The sequence below is a fragment of the Prunus mume genome, linkage group LG8 (genome assembly GCF_029339155.1).
Source record: "Prunus mume cultivar Tortuosa linkage group LG8, ASM2933915v1, whole genome shotgun sequence".
Classification (NCBI taxonomy): Eukaryota; Viridiplantae; Streptophyta; class Magnoliopsida; order Rosales; family Rosaceae; genus Prunus; species Prunus mume.
The window spans coordinates 8,325,412-8,347,558 of NC_142705.1; the positions used below are offsets into that span (position 1 = coordinate 8,325,412).

General features: G+C 37.8%; 2 protein-coding genes and 1 long non-coding RNA gene across 3 annotated transcripts; 2 read left to right on the forward strand and 1 right to left on the reverse strand.

The window, feature by feature from the left end:
* Window positions 1–11,285: 11,285 nt before the first annotated feature.
* Window positions 11,286–13,449, forward strand: LOC103339981 (methyl jasmonate esterase 1-like). Its single transcript, XM_008243343.3, has 3 exons — window positions 11,286–11,851; window positions 12,771–12,899; window positions 13,015–13,449. Exons 1-3 carry the CDS (start codon window positions 11,357–11,359, stop codon window positions 13,276–13,278), a joined length of 888 nt encoding a protein of 295 aa, XP_008241565.2. The 5' UTR covers window positions 11,286–11,356; the 3' UTR covers window positions 13,279–13,449.
* Window positions 12,702–16,967, reverse strand: LOC148914650 (uncharacterized). Its single transcript, XR_016122869.1, has 2 exons — window positions 16,708–16,967; window positions 12,702–13,294 (listed from the first exon to the last, which is right to left on the reverse strand). It is a non-coding gene; the product is annotated as an uncharacterized LOC148914650 (long non-coding RNA).
* A 2,215-nt stretch (window positions 16,968–19,182) lies between these two features.
* On the forward strand, window positions 19,183–20,559 carry LOC103339979 (methyl jasmonate esterase 1-like). Its single transcript, XM_008243342.3, has 3 exons — window positions 19,183–19,689; window positions 19,781–19,909; window positions 20,098–20,559. The coding sequence occupies exons 1-3, from the start codon at window positions 19,198–19,200 to the stop codon at window positions 20,368–20,370; spliced, it is 894 nt and encodes a 297-aa protein (XP_008241564.3). The 5' UTR covers window positions 19,183–19,197; the 3' UTR covers window positions 20,371–20,559.
* Window positions 20,560–22,147: the final 1,588 nt, after the last annotated feature.

Below are 22,147 nucleotides of genomic sequence, written 5' to 3' on the forward strand. Positions count from 1 at the left end.
GATTTAATTAAATATTGTAAATGCTATATTATGCTTGGTAATATTATTTGATTATTATTGTAAATACTATATTATGATGGGTTATTTCATTTGATTGTTATCCTTGAGATTGGGTGTATATGTATTGTCAATTATCATTATAATTTGAAGAATACTGACATTTTCATATGTTGTCAGTGGTGGTTGGAATTTTTGGGTTGATAAAGAAATTATGGAAAAGAAGATAATTGGAAGAATCTTTTTGTGTAGTTGAGTCTAAACATTATAGGGACCAAGTTCAGGCGAGCCCGTATGCACAGTAGATTAGGAAATCGGCAGTATAATTGTCGATTGAGTGATTTGGGCTTAGAGATCAATGGTGTAGACAAGATGACTAGCAAAAGGGGAATTATGGGATAACTGAGATGGGTGTTAGTTTATATAATGGGGCATTCAGAATTACAATGGTAAAATGCATGGTATGGGACATGCAGATTTGCTTGTCCTATTATATCAATTTTACAAATTTATAAATAAACTCAATCCTAGACATGTATTTATAAAAAAACTCAAGCACTATTTAAACATAGAAACACACCCAAAATCAACCCCAAAGTCAACTTTTTGGGTGTGTTTATAAATGGGTTTTGAGTGTGTATAATGATGGGTTTTGGGTGTGTTTATAAAGTGTTTTGGGTGTTGGGTTTTTTTATAATTTCAACCTCCATTTTGGGTGTTTTAGTGAAACTCCCTATAAATTAACGGGTTGGGTAGAAATGAAGTTCATTCATGCATTGCATAAATTGTACATTATAAATCTCACTAATCACATAAGACATAGGACCCCTACTGAGCGTGTGATGCTCACCCCTTATTGAATCTATTGCAGGCTTTGAATCTGAAGTTTAGTTTTTGCTGAGGAAACAAGAAGAACGGATTATGGATAGTTTTGAGTGCTTTGTTGAAAGTTTGTTACTTTCTTGTTAGTTTGCTTGTTAGTACAATGTAAATTACTTTGACTTAAATAAAAGTTTATGTTCAATTTTCATGTTTCTTGATATTTAAATTTTTAGTTTTAATTTTTCTTCTACCTCACATTCCCAAAAAAAAAAAAATTGGGGTGTGACAGATGTTCTTGAATTTTTCAAAATAAATAAAGGTCGTAATTCCTATCATTCTTAAAAAGAGAAAAATAAATTCCTTGACGTGGTATTAAGACAAACTCAAGGCACTTGCCACTCCTAGGCAGCTTTAGGCGTTTAAAACAATAACAAAAGGGGACGCTAGAGATACACACTCCAACATATGACAATAAAACTAAGACTATACCAAATGCCAAGCAAAGATTGTGAAATTGGTACTTAGGTGACAAATGGTAGATTTAATTACACAACCAAGACAAAACAACTCAGCAATCTTCACACACTTTAAACCTTGACCAAATACACGTATGACTAGTCAACTGCTAGTCATGAACAATCACAATCAAGAGAACACACAGATCATGCCACAATGTACCTGCAACCTTAGAAGATTACTAGTGACAACCTAGGCACTCAGAAGGACCCATCAATCTAGGCATCCCCTGTGCTAGCAACAACTATGTGAAAGTGTGTGAAATCATCAAAATCATGCAAACATCAAACAGCAGATAAAGATGACTAGTCAACCACCAAGAACACAAACCCAGAAAAATTACAGATATGCAAAACAGATTTTGTTCACCCAGAAACCCACCATTGGGAAAAACTGGGAGTCATCAACCGACCAGGCAATCCACTAAGTAGAAAAAGATTCTTACAAAGGAAATACAACCAAGCTCAAGATTCACCTAGGTCTATTTAGGAATATGAGCAATACCTTTGTGCAATCTTCTTCTCCAACTTAGCAAAACTTGAAGCTCAGTTCTTCATGGCAATGGCAGCTCCTTCTCCAAATTCTCATCCCATGGCACAAGCTTGCAAGTTCCAACACGGACCAAAAACAATATTTGGATTCAAAGGAGAATGACCAATTTCTTCAAGAAACCATACTCTTGAAGAAATCAGTCGTGAATCTGACCTAGATATAAATGAGAGATGATTTGAATAGCTAGATGCAGATTCAGAGTTTTCAAAAGCAGTTTTTCAAAAAGAAATCAATTGGAAAAACTCATAGATGAAAAATATATGGTTCTCTCTTGAGGAAGAAGAGAAAGAAAGCAAAACAATCTTTCCCAAAATTCCACGCAAAAGAGACAGCCGCCAAATGACCAAAATCGTGACCTTTACAGAGCCAAAAATTCGTTAGGTCAGAAAACCACAGATGGCAGCAGAGAGAGAGAAAGAGGAATAGGACAAAACAGTTTGTTATCCAGCTGGAAGCAAGGATGACTAGTCATATGAGAAACGGATGACTAGTCATCATTTTATGAAGACTGTTTAATGTAATGATATGCAATGCACAATACCTTTGTTAACTTGCATGAGCTACCATAGAGCAAAGATTATAGAAGAGCACCAATAAAAGTTTTCCCTAATCTAGACTTGAGCTTGATAAATTACATTACACATCCTATTACAAAGTGTCAAGGGAAGCCAAAAGAAAATAGTAAAAACCATACATTAACAATCTCCCCCTTTTTGGCTTTCCTTGACAACACACTCTCTAAGAACACTCAACCCAAAACCGAGACTAATGAGATGATGAAGTGAGAGTTCCTGCAAGAACAACCAATCTTCCCGGCACAAAAACAAGCATATTATCACAGAAATTTTTAAAACAATATGCAATGTGGGGTTGAGAGTGTTCTCCCCCTTGTTGATAAGGAAAGTGCAAAAAGGCAGAGAGAGAGAAACAGCATATAAAAGGGATTAACCACAAAGTGATAGGCATATAGGAACAAGGTTAACAGCACATATTCATATATGGATGACTAGTCAAACAACAGTTGGTTAAAAACAATACAGAACATAGATTTATGACTAGTCAAATACTAGTTGTTCAAAACAGGACAGAACAACTCCCCCTATCACAATGCATAGACTACCCACAATGTGTTAACAAAAACAATCCCCCCTAGCAAAATGCACAGACTACCCATAAGGAGATTACAAAACAACTTCCCCTATCAAAATGCACAACCTATCCGAATTAATCTTCCTAACAAGGACACAGCCAAGAGCAACACCAAGCTAAAACACCAAAGAGCCACCAGAATCCACAGAGTCATCCGAGTCCTCACAGTGGCGGGGATCAGTGAGTATCAGCAGCAGCAGCAGCAGCAGGAGTCGAAGTGGATGGAATGCGGCTCAAAAGATCTGAATATACTCCTCCTTGGCGCCAGCTGATCTCGAGAGAGGCATTCTCGGAGGAAGACGACACATGAATGAGAAAGGTTCTAGAAACTTTCTGGCTAAGGGCAGCAGAGGCCTTGCCATAAGGAGCAATGGGAGGATGCCATTGATCGGAATCATGAAATACCACCCCATTTTGCTCACAAAGGCACTGAATCAGACAAGGGAAGACAAGAGTCCCCTTGTGCTTGGTACCATGACCAATGGTCTTTCCAAGAATGGCATTATAAAGGATATCACCAAGGGGAATTTTATCATGATTCACCATGGAAATCATGAGTTGACAGGCAGCAAGAGTGGGATTAGAATTGTTCCCAGTGGGGAGAACATTATGACGGATAAAGTCCCACAAAAATTTATAAAACGGTGACAGGTAAGACTTGATAGGCAGACCTTTAGAAGTCAAAGGCATGGATTGATCAGTGTATGCCATAGATTTAAAAAGATCAATGGAGTAATCAGCAGAAGCAAGAGCAAATTTCGAATAATCAAAACCAGGGCACGATCGAAAACCTAAGACCCGATTGATAACAGATGGTCTCAGAGTAATGGGGACTGACCTAACAATTATCTGAAATTTTGACTCCTTAGGATCAGCAGGAAAGTTAGAGTAAAATTCTTGAATTACAGAGGCATTAAACTTACCAGAGAGAGAGTTTAGGGCATGAAGGTGGTAGTGCTCCAAAATTTGATTTGCAAACTCCTGAGCAGCCAAAGGAATAGCATCAAACTGGTAAGACCTCTCAGAACAAATTTCCTTTTGGAGACAACTTCTTCAAAGAAGGAGGCAGCCTCAGAAGACACAAATGGAGAGGAATCTCCGACAGGAACAGAGGAAGAGGGACGGGTTCTAGAAGCCCTAGGAATTGAGGGAATGAAATCCACACTTTCAGTGGATTTGGATTTGGAACGACGGTGGTAAGTGAGGATAGGCTTTGAGGAAGACATGGCTAGCAGCGGGAATGAATTTCGAAGAGAGAAAAAATGAAATGGAGAAGAAGACGAAACTGTCGAGAACAGAGAGAGAGAGAATAGGGAAAAGAAAACGAGGAAGAAGAAGAAAAGAATTGACCTAAAAAGGAACAAGACGCAAACGACACGACCCAAAAAAGAAAAAACCGCTCGGAACCAAAAATGAAAAAATAACCGCCAAACGAAAAAGAAAAAGACGATCGGTTAAGAGAGAGCGGATGACTAGTCAACTACAAGCAAGATGACTAGTCAACCCAGGCAGAATTGGCACAGGCAGAACCGGATGACTAGTCAACCACAAATATGATGACTAGTCAACTAATGCAAACCAGAGCGAGTATCAAATGCAAAACACCCAGATGACTAGTCAACCATAAGCAGAGATGACTAGTCAACCAAAACAGCAGTATGACAAACACCAAATAATATCGATCCTGTGAAAGACAAGGTTTTGATTTCTAAAAACACAAGCATGAACTAGCACATATATCGAGTGATCAAAATTGCATTAGCACAATAGCCTAGACCAAGTCTTCAACACATGAAGGAAAGGGAATGAAAAAGAAGAAAAGATTAAAACCATATGCAGTGTACATAGACAATCAACTCTGAGAGATAGGCAATGAGATGCAATTCATGCTCAGAGACAAGGCATATTTAGGAGAGAAGGAGGTTTAGAGTCAAGGGACACAAGAGATGATATCTTATCTCTCTTGGAGAAACAAGTATACAAAGCATTCTTAAGACATGATCATAGTATGGGCTCACAGCAAAAAATCATCACTCTCTAATGGCAAAATATTTGATAATTTATTTTGAGTTACTTGCACATCCCGAACATAAGTGCTTTGAATGGCCCAATTTTACGGCTCTTTGCTCTAGATTCTTCAATCAAAACACCTTATACCGTCCTAGAGCCGTGACTACATTGGTCACACTTCCTTTTTTTTTTTTTTTTTTTTTAAATTTTAAATAGATTGGCTAAGAGAGTGAGACCAGCTAAGAGATAATAACAAGAGCAGTCCAAAATGAAGCAAAGATACGTGGTTCACCAAGAGGACAAGATAGCACGATTTAAGTCTCATCTAATAGCATCTTAAACAAGAAAAGGGATTATGCACAAGTCAGACAAAGCACAAAAACATTCAATCATTCACACCATCAGAAATGAGAGATATGAACAGTGACATATCAACATCAAAACAAAACACAAAAGTTTGGACTTGACTAGTCAACTACAAGCAAGATGACTAGTCAACTGTTTTGAAATGTGCTGAAGACAAAGAACAGACCAGCTAATCAATCAATTGAGCAAAGGCCAATGGACTGCCGAAGTGTAACATGTTTCTGAAAATCCAAGGCCTTGGTGAGTATATCTGCTAGCTGTTTTTCAGAGGGAACAAATTCCAAAGATAAAATGTTGTCTTCCACAAGATCTCTAATAAAATGGTGCCTAATGTCTATATGCTTAGTCCTAGAGTGTTGAACAGGATTTTTTGAAATATCTATGGCACTCATGTTGTCACAATAGATTAGAAAGGATGATTGAGCAAGACCATAGTCTTCCAACATTTGTCTCATCCAAAGGAGTTGAGTACAACAACTCCCAGCTGCAACATACTCTGCTTCAGCAGTGGATAAGGAGACAGAATTCTGTTTTTTGCTATGCCAAGCAACAAGATTGTTGCCTACATAGAAGACCCCGGAAGTGCTTTTCCTATCATCACTACAACCTGCCCAATCGGCATCACTATACCCAACAAGATTGACACAAGTGTCATAGGTATACCATAACCCAAACTCAATAGTCCCACTCACATATTTAATGATTCTCTTAACAGCAAACACGTGAGACTCTTTTGGATCACTTTGAAACCGAGCACACACACCAACACTAAAAGAAATGTCAGGTCTACTAGCAGTCAAGTAGAGAAGACTCCCTATCATGCTTCTATAGAGAGTTTGATCCACACTTTTGCCATGCAAGTCTCTATGAATCTTAGCACTAGTGCTCATTGGAGTTCTTGCAGATTTTGCCCCCTCCAAACCAAATTTTGTCACAAGATTTTTTGCATATTTAGATTGAGATACAAAGATCCCATCATGGCTTTGTTTAATTTGAAGACCTAAGAAATAGTTAAGCTCACCTACAAGACTCATTTCAAATTCACTAGTCATGACATGAATAAAATCTTGAACATGCAAATAAGAGGTAGAACCAACCACAATATCATCAACATACACTTGAGCAATCAAGACATCCTTTTTAAACCGTTTCACAAACAAAGTTTTATCAATGCACTCTAACATACCCATTTCCTAGAAGATGAGAGGATAACCTCTCATACCATGCTCTAGGAGCTTGTTTCAAACCATAGAGAGCCTTTTTTAACCGAAACACATCATTTGGATGATGTGGATCTTCAAAACCCTTTGGTTGCTCAACATAGACCTCTTCATTTAGGACACCATTCAAGAAGGCAGTTTTGACATCCATTTGATAAAGTTTGAATTTCAAATGACAAGCAATGGCAAGAAGCAATCTAACTGATTCTAATCTTGCAACAGGGGCAAAAGTTTCATCAAAGTCAATGCCTTCCATTTGAGTGTATCCTTGAGCAACCAATCTAACCTTGTTTCTTACCACATTACCTTGCTCATCGGTTTTATTTTTGAAAATCCACTTAGTGCCTATGACATTTGTGTTGACTGGTCTAGGAACAAGGTACCAAACATCATTTCTCACAAATTGATTTAATTCTTCCTGCATTGCAAGAAACCATTCACCATGGTGTAGGGCTTCTTTCACATTTCTAGGCTCTTCCTTGGAGACATAACACACATGGCTAATTTCTTGAGCAAGTTGCTTCCTAGTTCTCACTCCCTGATTAAGAGGGCCAATAATGACACTCTCAGTTTGAGTGAGAGGACTAAGATCGGTATGAGAGCTGGCAGCCTGGACAGATGAGATGGAACTAGAAGTTGAAAAGGTTGACAGTCAACCGGGACAGAATTTCCAACGTTGTGAGGTCAACCACAAGATCCAGACTGGAGATTCTTCCTCAAGAGGAGGAGGAGGTAAAAATCATCCTCATCCAATGCCATCTCTGTAGATGCAGCAAAATCATCAATAGTGACATTTATGGATTCAATGATGGTTCTGGACCTACAGTTGTACACTCTATAGGCACGGCTTGAGGTGGAATACCCTAGAAATATTCCCTTATCACACTTAGAATCAAACTTAGCAAGATGCTCCCTATCTCTCAAAATATAGCATGTGCTACCAAAGACCCTAAAATATGACACATTAGGCTTCTTTCCTTTCCAAATCTCATAGGGAGTTTGTTTGGTACCAGACTCACAAATACCCTGTTTGAGATGTAACAAGCTGTATTGACAGCTTCAGCCCAAAAGTGTTTAGCAAGATTTTTGCTATTTAGCATCACCCTTGCCATTTCTACAAGCACCCTATTCTTTCTCTCCACAACACCATTTTGCTGAGGTGTAATAGGTGCAAAGAACTCATGTTTAATTCCCATTTCTTCACAAAATTTCAGAAACTGAGAATTCTCAAATTCAGTGCCATGATCTATTCTAATTCTAACAAGAGGTAGATGACTAGTCATCTTCTCTTTTTGCAAAAGGTGACAAACAGACTTAAACCTTTGGAAGGTTTCAGATTTCTCACGTAAGAATGAGACCCAAGTGAACCTAGAGAAATCATCAACCGTGACAAGAATATATTTCTTTCCACCAAGGGACATGGTTTGGATAGAACCAACAAGATCCATGTGAACAAGTTCTAGACTAACATTAGTTTGAATGTGTTTAACCTTTTTGTGTGACACTCTAACTTGTTTGCCTAATTGACATCCTTCACAAACATGCAGATCAGATTTTTCAAGCTTTGGTAGACCACGTTACTAACTCTCTCTTGGACAATTTATGCAAGTCTCTAAAATTCACATGTCCAAGCCTTTGATGCCACAAAACACTTGTTTCATTTACAACCTTGTTGCAAACTACTTCTTTTGCATTATTGACACCATCAATACAGTAGCAATTGTCCCTAGACCTTGCCACGCTAACAATCTCATTGTCACCTTTTCCAATGATTTTGCAGCCATGCTTGGAGAATCTAACCTCTACTATTCCATCATCACACAGCTGACTCACACTAATGAGATTGGATGAGACCCTCAACAAATCTAACATTCTTAAGCTCGGGCAGACCAGTGGATACAAACAGACTTTTCCAACAACTTGAGACCTATGACCTCCACCAAAAGTCACAGTGCCTCCATCAAAGGGGGTGAGGGATGAGAAAACATTTTTATCCCCAGACATATGTTTGGAACAACCACTATCAAAATACCAAGAGTTGGTGTTTGAAGCAGCAAAGACATTTAGCACAACAAGAGATTTGGTATGACCTCTTGCAATCCAAGAAGACTTAGGCACAATGGGAGAACTCATTTTGAGGGAGACAAGTTTGGCTATCTTAGTAACTTCATTCATCAAATGATCAACTTGATCTTGCAAAGATCTGGGATTCCCTTTAGATTTTGAAGACAATTTTCTGGTCTTATCTTTGATAAACATATGACAGACTGGTCGAATATGACCAGTCAACCCACACCTGTGACAAGTTGGAACAAACTTAGGTTTCTTGACAACCTGCTGAACATCAAGAGGTACAGTGACTGGAGTTTCTGATTTGACAAAATTAGTGGTAAAGCTAGACGAACTAGAACCAAAGTGATTAAATCCAAGGCCACCTTTGTCCCCATGAACTTTTCCCATATTCAACATTTTGTCAATTTTTGAAGCACCAATGGTCATAGATATAATCTTCCTATTTGCTTCATTCAATTCACCTAGGAGCTGTTTGTTTGAGTTCTGGAAACCAATGATACTTTCCATGAGCACATTAACTTGATTCTCAAGGTTACTCCTAATTGACAAAAGAGCATCACTTTCTTTTTCTAGAGACTCAAATTTGTCACTTAACTCCTTTTTGGTTTCTTTTAGGATGAGAATTTCATGTTGAAGATCTTGGTTATTAACCTCAAGTTTGAGGCTCTCTTCTTTCAAACACAAGGTCTCTTTAAACAAACAATCATATTTTCTGTGAAATCATCAAAATCATGCAAACATCAAACAGCATATAAAGATGACTAGTCAACCACCAAGAACACAAACCCAGAAAAATTACAGATATGCAAAACAGATTTTGTTCACCCAGAAACCCACCATTGGGAAAAACTGGGAGTCATCAAGCGACCAGGCAATCCACTAAGTAGAAAAAGATTCTTACAAAGGAAATACAACCAAGCTCAAGATTCACCTAGGTCTATTTAGGAATATGAGCAATACCTCCTTTGTGCAATCTTCTTCTCCAACTTAGCAAAACTTGAAGCTCAGTTCTTCATGGCAATGACAGCTCCTTCTCCAGCTCGTTCATCCCATGGCACAAGCTTGCAAGTTCCAACACGGACCAAAAACAATATTTGGATTCAAAGGAGAATGACCAATTTCTTCAAGAAACCATACTCTTGAAGAAATCATCGTGAATCTGACCTAGATATAAATGAGAGATGATTTGAATAGCTAGATGCAGATTCGGGTTTTCAAAAGCAGTTTTTCAAAAAGAAATCAATTGGAAAACTCATAGATGAAAAATATATGGTTCTCTCTTGAGGAAGAAGATAAAGAAAGCAAAACAATCTTTCCCAAAATTCCACGCAAAAGAGACAGCCGCCAAATGACCAAAATCGTGACCTTTACACCAAAAATTCGTTAGGTGAAAACCACAGATGGGCGTGAGAGAGAGAAAGAGGAATATGACAAACAGTTTGTTATCCAGAAGCTGGAAGCAAGGATGACTAGTCATATGAGCGGATGACTAGTCATCATTTTATGAAGACTGTTTAATGTAATGATATGCAATGCACAATACCTTTGTTAACTTGCATGAGCTACCATAGAGCAAAGATTATAGAAGAGCACCAATAAAAGTTTTCCCTAATCTAGACTTGAGCTTGATAAATTACATTACACATCCTATTACAAAGTGTCAAGGGAAGCCAAAAGAAAATAGTAAAAACCATACATTAACAGATTGGAGCATATGTGATCAGCTGAGCATTTTGAGTATTTCGTTTTATTTGTTTGCTTGAAAAGAATGTGCACCTCATCTCCAACCCTAGATGCCTTTATGAAGCATTTTGTGCTAGTTCATGGAGCTAGCCATGGAGATGGAGCATGGTGTTGGTATAAGTTCAACTCATCAAATAACTAAACAATCTCCAATTTGATTGAGTTTTTGCACATATGATCTTTAAATTGTGATTTAAAAAATTAACGGTTTAGATGATGACACGTGTATTGTGAAGATTACTTAATCACACCACACTCAAACCTCTCAAGACACCCAAGGCACCCAAAACCTTACAAAATGTCAGTTTATGATGCAAAGGACTCAAATGATATGGATGAACCTAAGCCTATTCCTTTCTTGTGTTCTTTGATACAATTGTAGACACGTCTTGTATAGAACTTTATATCCTCTCAAATGTATTAACCAAATGCAAGAAAAGCCTAGCTGCAATTTACATGCCGAAAAGTCAAAGTATTCTTCGTTGCTGCTATCTTGTCCATTTCCTCTGTTACGGAAACTTCAACACACATGCCTGACTAAAAATAGATTATACACAAAAAGAGTGACACATGCAAGCATAGTACGGGTGTGGACAATCTGGCAGCCTCATCACCTCATTTTGTATGGATAGCGTTTATCTTGAGCAAGCTCATTCATAAATTAATCTCTAAACTTTTGTGAAAGATAAAATCAATCAAAATCAAAGAATTTGTCCTTTTGTTTTCAGAGAAGATTCAAAATGGACTTGGAGACTTATGACTCTGCCTCTGAGGGAGGAATAACTACGGCACGCTCACGCGCATATATTTTGACAATTATTCACTGACTTTTCAGATTGCCAACATCGTCTGAATTTTTTTGTCTAGATTAAGCAGATTCATGATATATAAAAGTAACACTAGACCAAATGCATTATAGTACAGGCCAAGAAAAGAGAGCGGGGTTTGTACGAAACATGGAGAATATGAGAGTGAAGCACTTGGTGTCTTTCCTTTTATTTCTTTGCATGACCAGACTCTGCAGCCCATCTGCAAACCCAGATGCAAACCAGAAGCATTTTGTGCTGGTTCATGGAGCTGGTCATGGGGCATGGTGCTGGTACAAGGTCTCAACTCTACTCACCTCAATTGGTCATAATGTTACAGCTCTAGACCTAGCAGCATCTGGGGTCAACCCAAAGCAAGTTCAACAACTTCATTCTCTCTCGGATTACGTTGAGCCATTGATGAGATTCTTGAAGTCTCTCCCGCCAAAGGAGAGGGTCATCCTTGTGGGCCACAGCCTGGGTGGGGCCGCCCTATCCATTGCCATGGAGAAATTCCCTGAGAAGATTTATATTGCAGTATTTGCCACCGCTTTAATGCCTGGTCCTGCTCTCGACTACTTAAATCTGATATCTCAGGTAATGAGTTCGACAGACTCACAGATCACAACATCACATACTTTGTCCAAAATATGTTAATTTAAAATGTTTTTTAATGTTAGATTTTAAGAGTCCTCTGCAAATTATTTTACTCCAAAAAAATATATATATCGGAGCCTCACCATTTGTCAGTGGTAAATTTTGACATCGAAAAAGATTACTAGTCTACTAATCCTTAAATAAACATATCATTACCTTTTATGTTTTTAAAAACAATATATATATATATATATATATATATATGAATGAGAGTTACAACTATAATTTGGGTTCCCATATTGGCGGTATTTAGTTATATTTGAGATATTTAGTCATATACCCATTCTTAGCCCGAAAATTATAAATACACCATACACCATTTAATTTCTATAAACAAAAAAACAAAAAAAAAAAAACTCAAAAAATGACAACTGGCCCTGTTGAATTCAATTTTGATTATTAAATTATTTTAATGCCCTATTGAGTGCTTTGGGCTTTTTTTTATGAGGTTTTGGGATTGAGTTTGTTTTAAGAAATCAATGGCAATTATGTAATTTAAAAGAAGTTAAAAGTTTTTTTGTTATGTTGTAAATGAACTTTGAATGTGTTTCTAAAGTCCATTTCATGTATGTTTTTTAATAATTTGGGCTTCTATATTTGGTATAATAGTGAAGCTCCCTTCTGAAGGGAATTTAGTTATCCATCAAATTAATTAGACCCATCGGATTAGGGATGACTAGCTAATAACATGAAATGACATGACATGATGACACAAACACGATATAATCCTTTAATATTAAAGTCCAAATGTATAGACTAATTGATATATGTATATATATAATCTTCCGACTTTGACATAAAAGAATTTCTGTGTATATATGATAAATATTAATAAATACGTCTTTAAAAAATTATACAGATTTTGAACAGTGCGGATTGGATGGACAGTCAGTTTAGATATGATCGGGGACCCAACAATCCTCCTACGGCCGCACTTATTGGGCCAAAGTTATTGTCGTCGTCATTGTACCAACTCTCACCACCAGAGGTATGTCTTTACGAAAGAAGGAAAAGTAAAATTTGATTTTATGCACTCGGTACTTTTAACTAATATTGTTAATCTTTCTCTTTTCTTTCTTGGTTGGTGATGTACCAACGAACAGGATTTAACACTAGCATTGTCCTTGTTGAGATTCTCTCCTCGCTTTAGTGATGATATAAAACTCACTAAAGAGAAATATGGATCGGTTCGTAGAGTATTCATCGGGTGCGGCCAAGACCATATAATAACTGTGAAATGGCAAATGTTGATGATCAATAAGAATCCGCCGAATGAAGTCAAATGGATCAATGGTTCTGATCACATGGTGATGTTCTCTAGACCGCTTGAGCTGTTCTCCTACCTCAAGGAGGTTGCTGAGAGTTAGACTTTCATAAAAAATGCTGCCATATATGAATAAACTTTTAGAAAATAAAATGTAATCTATATGACAAATTTAATTCCGTAGATCGTATGGCTCAACGGATCTCTAAGTGTGATGTTTTAAATAAAAACAATTTGATGTCATTAATAACAGATCACTTACTTTTAAGATGTATATTAATTTGGTACTTATTCGATTTGAGTCCATAGTCACTTCCACATCCATACTTGTATCGAGCCACATACAACTCCAACAAAAATTCTTATGACTAGTGTCGTAGGACTTTTGGTATATACAGGGGCGGAGCTACTAAGGGACCATCCGGGCAGCCTCTAGAAATTATAAAAAAACCCAACACCCAAAACACTTTATAAACACACCAAAACCCATCATTATCGACAGGACCTCGCCAATTTTTCACAAAATCGAGAGCGAATCCTGCGGAGACCCCAAAGATCACACCCATGCTGGTTTCACTCCTTAAACAGGTAACCTCCTTCTTTAAGAGGAGTAAGGGCATGAGACTTTCTGCCGAAAATTCGAATCTCCCCTGTAATTTGAACATTTCCCAAAATTTCCACCTGCATAAAACGCATTTAATAACCACAACTGGCAGCACGCACAATGTAGTAACATGCAATTCATCTAATTGGCCTCCGGCCTTCAAATATTCCCAAAAAGATCTGCCAACAAAGTCTTTAGATAAAAATTTCCTTAAACATGGCAAGAACAAGCTCAAACACACTTATAATTGCCGAAAGCAAAACTCACCACTAACTTTCCCCAATCCAACAAACGAGGTTTTAACATGCATCAAATATCATCTATAAATTATCACCATTTATTCCAGGGCCTCAGCCCATTATATTACACACTTTATTCAATAGTACACCTACACAACCCTCCCTTAGCCAACCGGGAGTATGAACAAAAATCTAAACATACCTCGATTTCAAACGAGTTTCAGGGCCAACAACAAGGTCCGCATCACACTCAACGAAACACATAATTAGAGTTTAGCCCGTGGCTAGCGCTTCCCTAGTTACTTCGCCTACGTACCCTTACGAGGGATCAAGCCACACGTAGTTCTTTCATATCAACGGTCACATCTCCGATAATATACAATTAATTAAAGCAGAACCAACAAATACATTTCAAATTTATCACCAATCAATTTCCCACTAAACACAATGAACACATTCTCAAACTCTTCCTTTACATCAAATCAACCTGCAACCATACCCTATCCAAGGCGTATGTTGCCGAACAACATCTCCCAAACCGGGGCGTAAACATTTATACATGTACAAGGTCCTCTCAAAGGACAATCTCACGATTTCAATCCCGAATCAAAAACCACATATACACATATATGTATATATATAATAACACACACCTCTCACCATCATCATGTACCAGAGGAAACAATCCAACAGGGGATCGTTTGACTAGTCCACATGGCAGAGCAATCCCTCAATTCACCATGCGTCTAGGGAACGAGCCGTCCAACTGGGGACTAACTCTCAGCCCAGACGTGGACGAAGAATCAAGACACGCCACACAGTCATACACGCATGCACTACCCGGTCAAGGGTCTATAACACCCGTTAAGGTATGCCCGGGTATCAACACATTCACAGATCCATATCCATTTCCATGTATCAGTATCCAAAGGGAGGTACATGTGATGCTGCACATCATGTACTGGGGGAAACAATCCAACGGATTGTTGACTAGCTCACAATTATCCGCCCTCAAACGGCCATGTGGCTAGGAACGAGCCGTCCAAGGGGACTAACTCTTAGCCAAGACGCCGATAAAATCAAAGCTAATGTACGTCTCAAAACCAATCCTACACGCGCAGACTACCACCCCTCAGGGTCCACGGCAACATCTCGTCAAGGATGCCCCGTATTTCAACATATCCAAACCATATCATAATATTCCCGGCATCCCACAATTCCAGGATCCGTAACCAAGAAAGCCCACATGCCCGAAACACGGCACGTGTGTGAATAGTAACCAGGGAAGGTACGTATGATGGTGGAGTTCGTAACCCTTATCACAACATTATAAAATGATATTTTCTTCCTTAATTCAATTGTGCCAAACCTCTATATCTTTCGGATATATCATAATTCTAAATCAGATAAAAACACATTGAAATATTAACACTTCCTTTCCAAAGCATCGTATTAAGAAGACATCCGAAGGGCCTTGGCAAACTCCGACGGGCCTGGGCAAAATAAATCAATCTCCGACGGGCCTGGGCAAAATAAATCAATCTCCGACAAGCAAAATAAATCTCAAACATAAAACCCATAACCGAAGAGGTATTCAAGATAGTGCGTATAGCACTTCAAACTGACAATCTATACTCTTTTCATACCTTTATAAATACATACAAAAAATATATATATATATATATATTAATTTCTAATATTGTAAGCACCTCAACGACAATTCACAAGGTGGCACTTATAGTGCCCTCAAGCATCTTTATAAAATAATAATATATATTTAAATATAATCCACTATTGCATCAACCTCAACCCCAAAATATAACATCCAATAAACCCCCAATTTATCACCATAAATTGATATCCTAATCCCACATAATCAATATCACTCAACAACTCTCAAGACCTGTCACTAGGGTCATTATAATCTTCCTAGGAAGGTAACACTACCCAGGAAGTCTCACGGTCAACCCAGGGTCAAACTACCCAGTCTCGGTTAAACGGGCCTCCGGGTCCACGACCTTCAATTTCCGATCCAACAGTTCCTATAGGTCCTACAAGGTCTAGGACACATGTTCTCCAAGTTTAATTCGGATCGGACGGTCAGATCGCTCACGATCGGACGATCGAACGGCTACTAAAACCCTAACCCTAGGGTTGGCTTATCCGGAGTATCCGGGACTCCGTTTTACGATCCGTTGAATCCTATACGATCCTAATACTGCCTAGATCAACATATTATAATCTCAGGACCATCCAACGGTCCAAACCTAACAAACCCGGAAAATACGCAATATGCGATATCCGTTCGGAACCCTAACGATATCCAAATTGAAATCCGAGCACACCTACGCGCTCGTGACATCGAGAGGATCGCAGTGGGACAAAAATTCCCCTCAGCTACAATGCCCACGCGCCGCCACACGCGCTGGCAGCGCGTGGGTGTCCAAAGCGATATCGCATTGCCGAAAAATCTTAGAATCTCGTGCCAAGACTCCTACCCTAGGTAATACACCTAATTTGGAGTCACTTTTGTTCTTGGACATACCCCAAATTATCAACGGAAGTGGCCGGAAATTCAACTTGAAAACCGGCCGAAACTTAATTCCAAAATTGAACTACAAACTCTCAAAATTTCTGGAATCCTATCCAACAGGCAGCTAGATCATGAAAAATAGTCGAGAATTCATACCTCATTCGTCCGTTTTGGTGGAGAAATGAGAGAGAACGAAGACTTGGAAAATCTGTCAAAATCTATCCGGAAACAGCTCGGATTTCTTCAATTTCCGGCCAGTACCGGCGATTCCAGCGGCTGAAATTGGTCGGGATGAGAAGAAGGAGACAGCCCAGTTCTTTTGGGTCTGATCTCGAGGCCAGCCGTGGCCTGTAACGGCAGTGGTGGCTCCTTGGAGCCACCGGCTGTGTAAAAAAAAAATAGGAGGGGGCGGGCTGCTCACGACCAGCAGAGAGAAAGAGAGAGGGTTTTCAGATTTTATTAAAACCCATTTCGAAATATTTACAATTATGCCACTGAAGGTATTTTGATCGTATCTCTCTCGTCACAACTCCGATTCGAGCGCACTACGTGTCTACGAACTCATCTCGCCGTGCTCTACGCAACGGTACTGTTGAAATTTCCAAATTCCATCCCGATCAAAAAGTCAACTCTAAACCTCACAAAATAATCTAAGGGCAAAATGGTCCTTTTATCTGAATAAATTAATATGCACCAATTTATTTAGGACCGAGTCCTTACAATTACACACACTCAAAACTCAGTTCTTCATGGCAATGGCAGCTCGTTCTCCAGCTCGTTCATCCTATGGCACTAGCTTGCAAGCTTCAACTCAAACATAAACCAAAATTTGGATTCAAATGAGAAAGACCAATTTCCTCAAGAAACCATACTCTTGAAGAAATCAGTCTTGAATCCGACCTATATATAAATGAGAGAGTGTTTCAAGTAGCTAGATGCAGATTCGTATTTTCAAATTTAGTTTTTCAAAAAGAAATCACTTGGGAAAAACTCATAGATGAAATATATTGTTCTCTCTTGAGGAAGAAGAAGAGAAAGATATCAAGCCAATCTTTCCAAAACTTCCATACAAAAGAGACGACCACCAAAAGCGGAATTTCTTAGCCTTTACAGACAAAAATTCCCCTAGGTCAGAATCACACATGGCAACAGAGAGAGAAAGGAGAATAGGACAAAAAAGTTGGTTATCTAGCTGAAAATCCTACAGAGTAAGGATGACTAGTCATACAAGAAACATATGATTAGTCATCATTTTATAAAAACAGTTTAATGCAATGATATGCAATGCACACTTTACCTTTGTCAAATTGATTGAACCTCCATTAGGATAGTTGATAGTTAAGAACACTTAGAGAAGTTATTCTTAATCTAAGCTTGAGCTTGATAAACACAATAAAAATCCTATTACAAAATTGTCAAGGGAAGCCAAAAGAAAAAACTCAAAATGCATACATTAACTAATAACGGATCACCTACTTTTAAGATGTAGATTAATTTGGTACTTATTTGATGTGAGTCCATAGTCACTTTCACATTCATACTTGTATCGAACCACGTACAACTCCAACAAAAATTCTTATGACTAGTCTCTTCAAGTTTACATTTTTTTTTCCCATGTTTTAGATCAATTTTCTCAAAATTTAGTATACATATTATTATTTTTTACACAAGGCCTTCAAATTTAAGAGTCATTTTCACCAATTTCTCTAGATTTTACTTATTCTCTTATTCTCTATATAATATATTATCAAGTTTCACTTAGGTTGACTCATTTAATTAAGATTGTTAATCTTTCTCTTATTCTTTATTGTTTTCAAACCTTGAGACCGCTGTTGTTTGAAAGTCAGCTCTACTACTAATTAGGTGAATTGTTGGAGCAAACTTATGACATCCGATATGGTCCATGTTACCCACCGTCCAATACCAAAAATACCTTACCGTGATTAAATTATATCTCAAATAGTTCTTAAGCTAGTGATATATCGTCTCCAAATTCAAATTCCCTCTAATAAAATATGAATTTTCTTTAATTCGGTTAGTAGACTTTACATTTATATATTAGGAGTACTATATTGGGTTGTCTCAAAATCGTTTCTTACGTGAATCAAATAGTCTCCTACGTGAATCAAATCAGAGTGCACTTAGGGGAGAGGGAGAATTTGGCCCACTTTTTCACTATAGTGCCACCACATGTGCATATTAAAAAATTTACTTCGACTAGTTGACTTTACATTCTCACGCAAACCAACCACTAGAAAGAAAGAATTTTCCAAGATATATATGTTGTGTACGAAACAAATTCTGTACAAAAAGTCCCGGCCATGAGCACGTTGAATAATTTTTATTATTATGCAGATTGGAAATTTATAAGATAAAGGTACCCAAAAGATTTTGCAGATTTGACATATAAGTTAAAGAAACCAATTAATGAATGCCTAGTGTTACAAACCATTGGTGAATACATATGCCACGTCCTCGGCATTTGCATGAGTGGTTCTGTTTACTCCTTGACCAATAATGTAGATAGAAATAAAGACTTCGCTTGCAACGTGGAAGGAGATGTCGGTTTATTAGTCTATACCTCAAATCTTCAAATGCCGAATTGGGTGAAGGATAGTTCCTATAAATGCAAACCCAAGGAAGTAGATGTTAATGGGAAGGAAAATGGAGCACATGAAAAACAAGTCTTTTCTCTTTTGTCTCTTACTTATTTGCTTGACAAAAATTTGTACCTCATCGCCATCTAATTACCCTCAAAACCAAACCCAAACTAGCCCAAGTGGGAAGAAGCATTTTGTGTTGATTCATGGAGCTGGTCTTGGAGCATGGTCTTGGTATAAGGTGGCAACTTTACTCAAAGATTCAGGCCACAATGTCACAGCCCTAGACTTGGGAGCATCTGGGATCAACCCAATTCAAATACAGCAACTTCGTTCGATCTCGCAATATGTCGAGCCATTGACAAAGCTCATGGTGTCTCTTCCACCAGAGGAGAGGATCATCCTCGTTGGTCACAGCATGAATGGGGCAGTCATATCTATTTTCATGGAGAGATTTCCTGAGAAAATTGCTGCTGCAGTATACGTCACGGCTTTCATGTCTGGTCCTACTCTCAATTACTCGACTATATTGACAGAGGTAATGAGTTCACAAGCACACACCAAAAGTTGCAGCACCAAAATCCGTTGTGTATATTTATTAACAAAATATATTTTCGTAAAATGTACAGGTTAATAAAAGATTGGACTATTTGGACACTCAATATAGATACGATAATGGGACCAACAACTCTCCAACCTCCTTTCTTCTTGGGCCTAAGGCCTTGGCATTGAAGTTTTTCCAGCTCTCCCCAGCACAGGTTACTTGTCTCAAAAATAATTCAAAAATACTATTTCTTTTTTAATACAAGCAATATTCTAACTTACAATTACTAAGGTATCATGGGGATTCAAACCTGCGATCACGTTGCTGCTACTTTAATTTATTTCCCCCTTTTTTTTCTCTTGTTGTTTTTGACATTTTGTTTGGTAACATATTAATGGACAGGACAAAACGCTAGGGTCCTCTTTGATAAGATTTTCTCCTCTCTTCAATTATGATGTAATAAAGCTCACCAAGGAGAAATATGGATCGGTTCGTAGAGTATTCATTGTGTCTGGGCAAGACCAGGCAATAGTGTTGGATGTGCAGAATTACATTATCAGGAACAATCCACCAGATGAAGTGAAAGTGATTAGCGATTCTGATCACGTGGTCATGATCTCTAGACCATTGAAGCTCTTCTACCACCTCCAAAACATTGCTGAGAAATATTCTTAGAAATGATTTAGGACATGTTACTACTATTATGTGTCACTGGACACTGTCATTAAAGAAGGTATTACAAATAAACATTTGCCATCACTTTTTTCTAGCGTCAGCTTTGACGCTGAGAAACTTGATGTCAAATTTATCATGAATTTAAATAGTTTGGTTGAAGTTATAAATTGCAATAAATAAATAAAAGAAGCGCTGGAAGGTCCACCATGGATTTAACTTCTTGATTGAATATCCTTTTAGGAAAATCTTTAGGGAGACCAACTTTAGATATGCAAACGTGTACCAACTCTCTAATAAAGCATGAGACCCATTGTATTGATGGGCTCCACTTCTATTAGAGAGTTGAAGTACACAATATCTAAAGTTGGTATCCCTAGCATGACTCATCCTTTTAACTATGGTCGTATCATGTCTTGTTAACGTGACATAAAGCACTACATGTAAATCTTGTTTCTAATTAATTTTCACATATGCTTATTGATGATTGGTGATTATAATTTGGTTTATATGCCGATGAGAGGTGACTAGTGAAATTGGGAATTATTTGAGGAATTACGCGTAACATTCCATCCTAAAATGTCGTTTCATTTAATTTACTTTTTCTAAAATTATAATTTTGCCCATGGAGATATTGGGATTTAGAGCACTTTTTGTGTAGAAATAGTTTTGGGAACTCCCACACAAATTATTCCCGCATCTTCCCAAAGAATTCTCTCCCGACTAATCACAGTATTCCAAACCCGTCAGATATTTTCATATGTCTTAAACTTTATTCTTCATGGCTCCAATCGAAATATTTGCTTCTCCATTGTTGTTCATCTGGTTGTCTACTAGAACATATCCGAAAATTAGCCCAATTGAAGAAATATAAACATCTAAAAACTCAGTTTGAGTACGAACAGCTCAATATCTCTACCCGGGACTCTGTGTTATGCACATATTTGGCTTTGTATGCGAGTTTTCATTACTCTTTTCACCTATGTTCCTTCACACAAGTTGTTCCTAAGGTCAAGTGCTACAACTTATCCCGAAGGTAGGACCATTGGGTTTCTCTAACCATCTGAAATCGTGTTCAAGGTGAGATTAGTCTTCTCTTTCTTTTTGTTTACTGGTTTCACACTAGTGTGAACATATTCACTCTCATGTAGTCGTCTCCTGATCTAATGGCTTCGTTTCTTTCATGAACATTGTTTAGCTATGTCTTGGTCATGATCTTTCAAAATTTTAGCTTCATCCAAGAAGTATAACCATCCCAAAATTCTGTAGGAGTGTAACAAGTTCATCATTGTCTGATGTGTTGATGTATCGGATTCTGTCTTCCATATCGATTTCTCTTGCTCAGATGAGAAAGATTCTTTGATGAAAGTTGTTGAGACTTCTGTTCTCTACAGCATATCCAAAATTTATGATCATCCAACAAGTTTATCCTTCTAGGAAGTGGTACAAACTGAAACAAGCTTCTTGTTTCCAAGTGTTGTTTTGGTGGTTGTTCTTCTTGGGAGGTAAATTGAGGATCTCATACCAATTCAGAGGATTGAGGTAAATATTTAAGATATTTGATTTCCAGAAATCTGTTTTAGAGGTTATACTCTTAAGGTTTTGTGGATTGTTGAGTTTGATACAAAGTTAAGGGGAATTTGTGAACTTTATTGAGGAATACATGAGTTAGGTTTTTTAAATTGATTTTGAGATTGACTTTGGAAGATGAAATTCAGTATTTTTGTGACAGATTTAGTTTTTCGATATTAGAGGACAGTTATGTTGTGAATTAATCCCT

Excerpts from the sequence above, each read along its gene's own strand:
- LOC103339979 (XM_008243342.3), top strand. The coding sequence starts at position 19,198 with ATGTTAATGGGAAGGAAAATGGAGCACATGAAAAACAAGTCTTTTCTC. Across the intron at positions 19,690-19,780 it reads ACTCGACTATATTGACAGAG|GTTAATAAAAGATTGGACTA; the intron begins GTAATGAGTTCA and ends TAAAATGTACAG. Across the intron at positions 19,910-20,097 it reads TCCAGCTCTCCCCAGCACAG|GACAAAACGCTAGGGTCCTC; the intron begins GTTACTTGTCTC and ends ATTAATGGACAG.
- LOC103339981 (XM_008243343.3), top strand. The coding sequence starts at position 11,357 with ATGCATTATAGTACAGGCCAAGAAAAGAGAGCGGGGTTTGTACGAAAC. Across the intron at positions 11,852-12,770 it reads ACTTAAATCTGATATCTCAG|ATTTTGAACAGTGCGGATTG; the intron begins GTAATGAGTTCG and ends AAAATTATACAG. Across the intron at positions 12,900-13,014 it reads ACCAACTCTCACCACCAGAG|GATTTAACACTAGCATTGTC; the intron begins GTATGTCTTTAC and ends ACCAACGAACAG.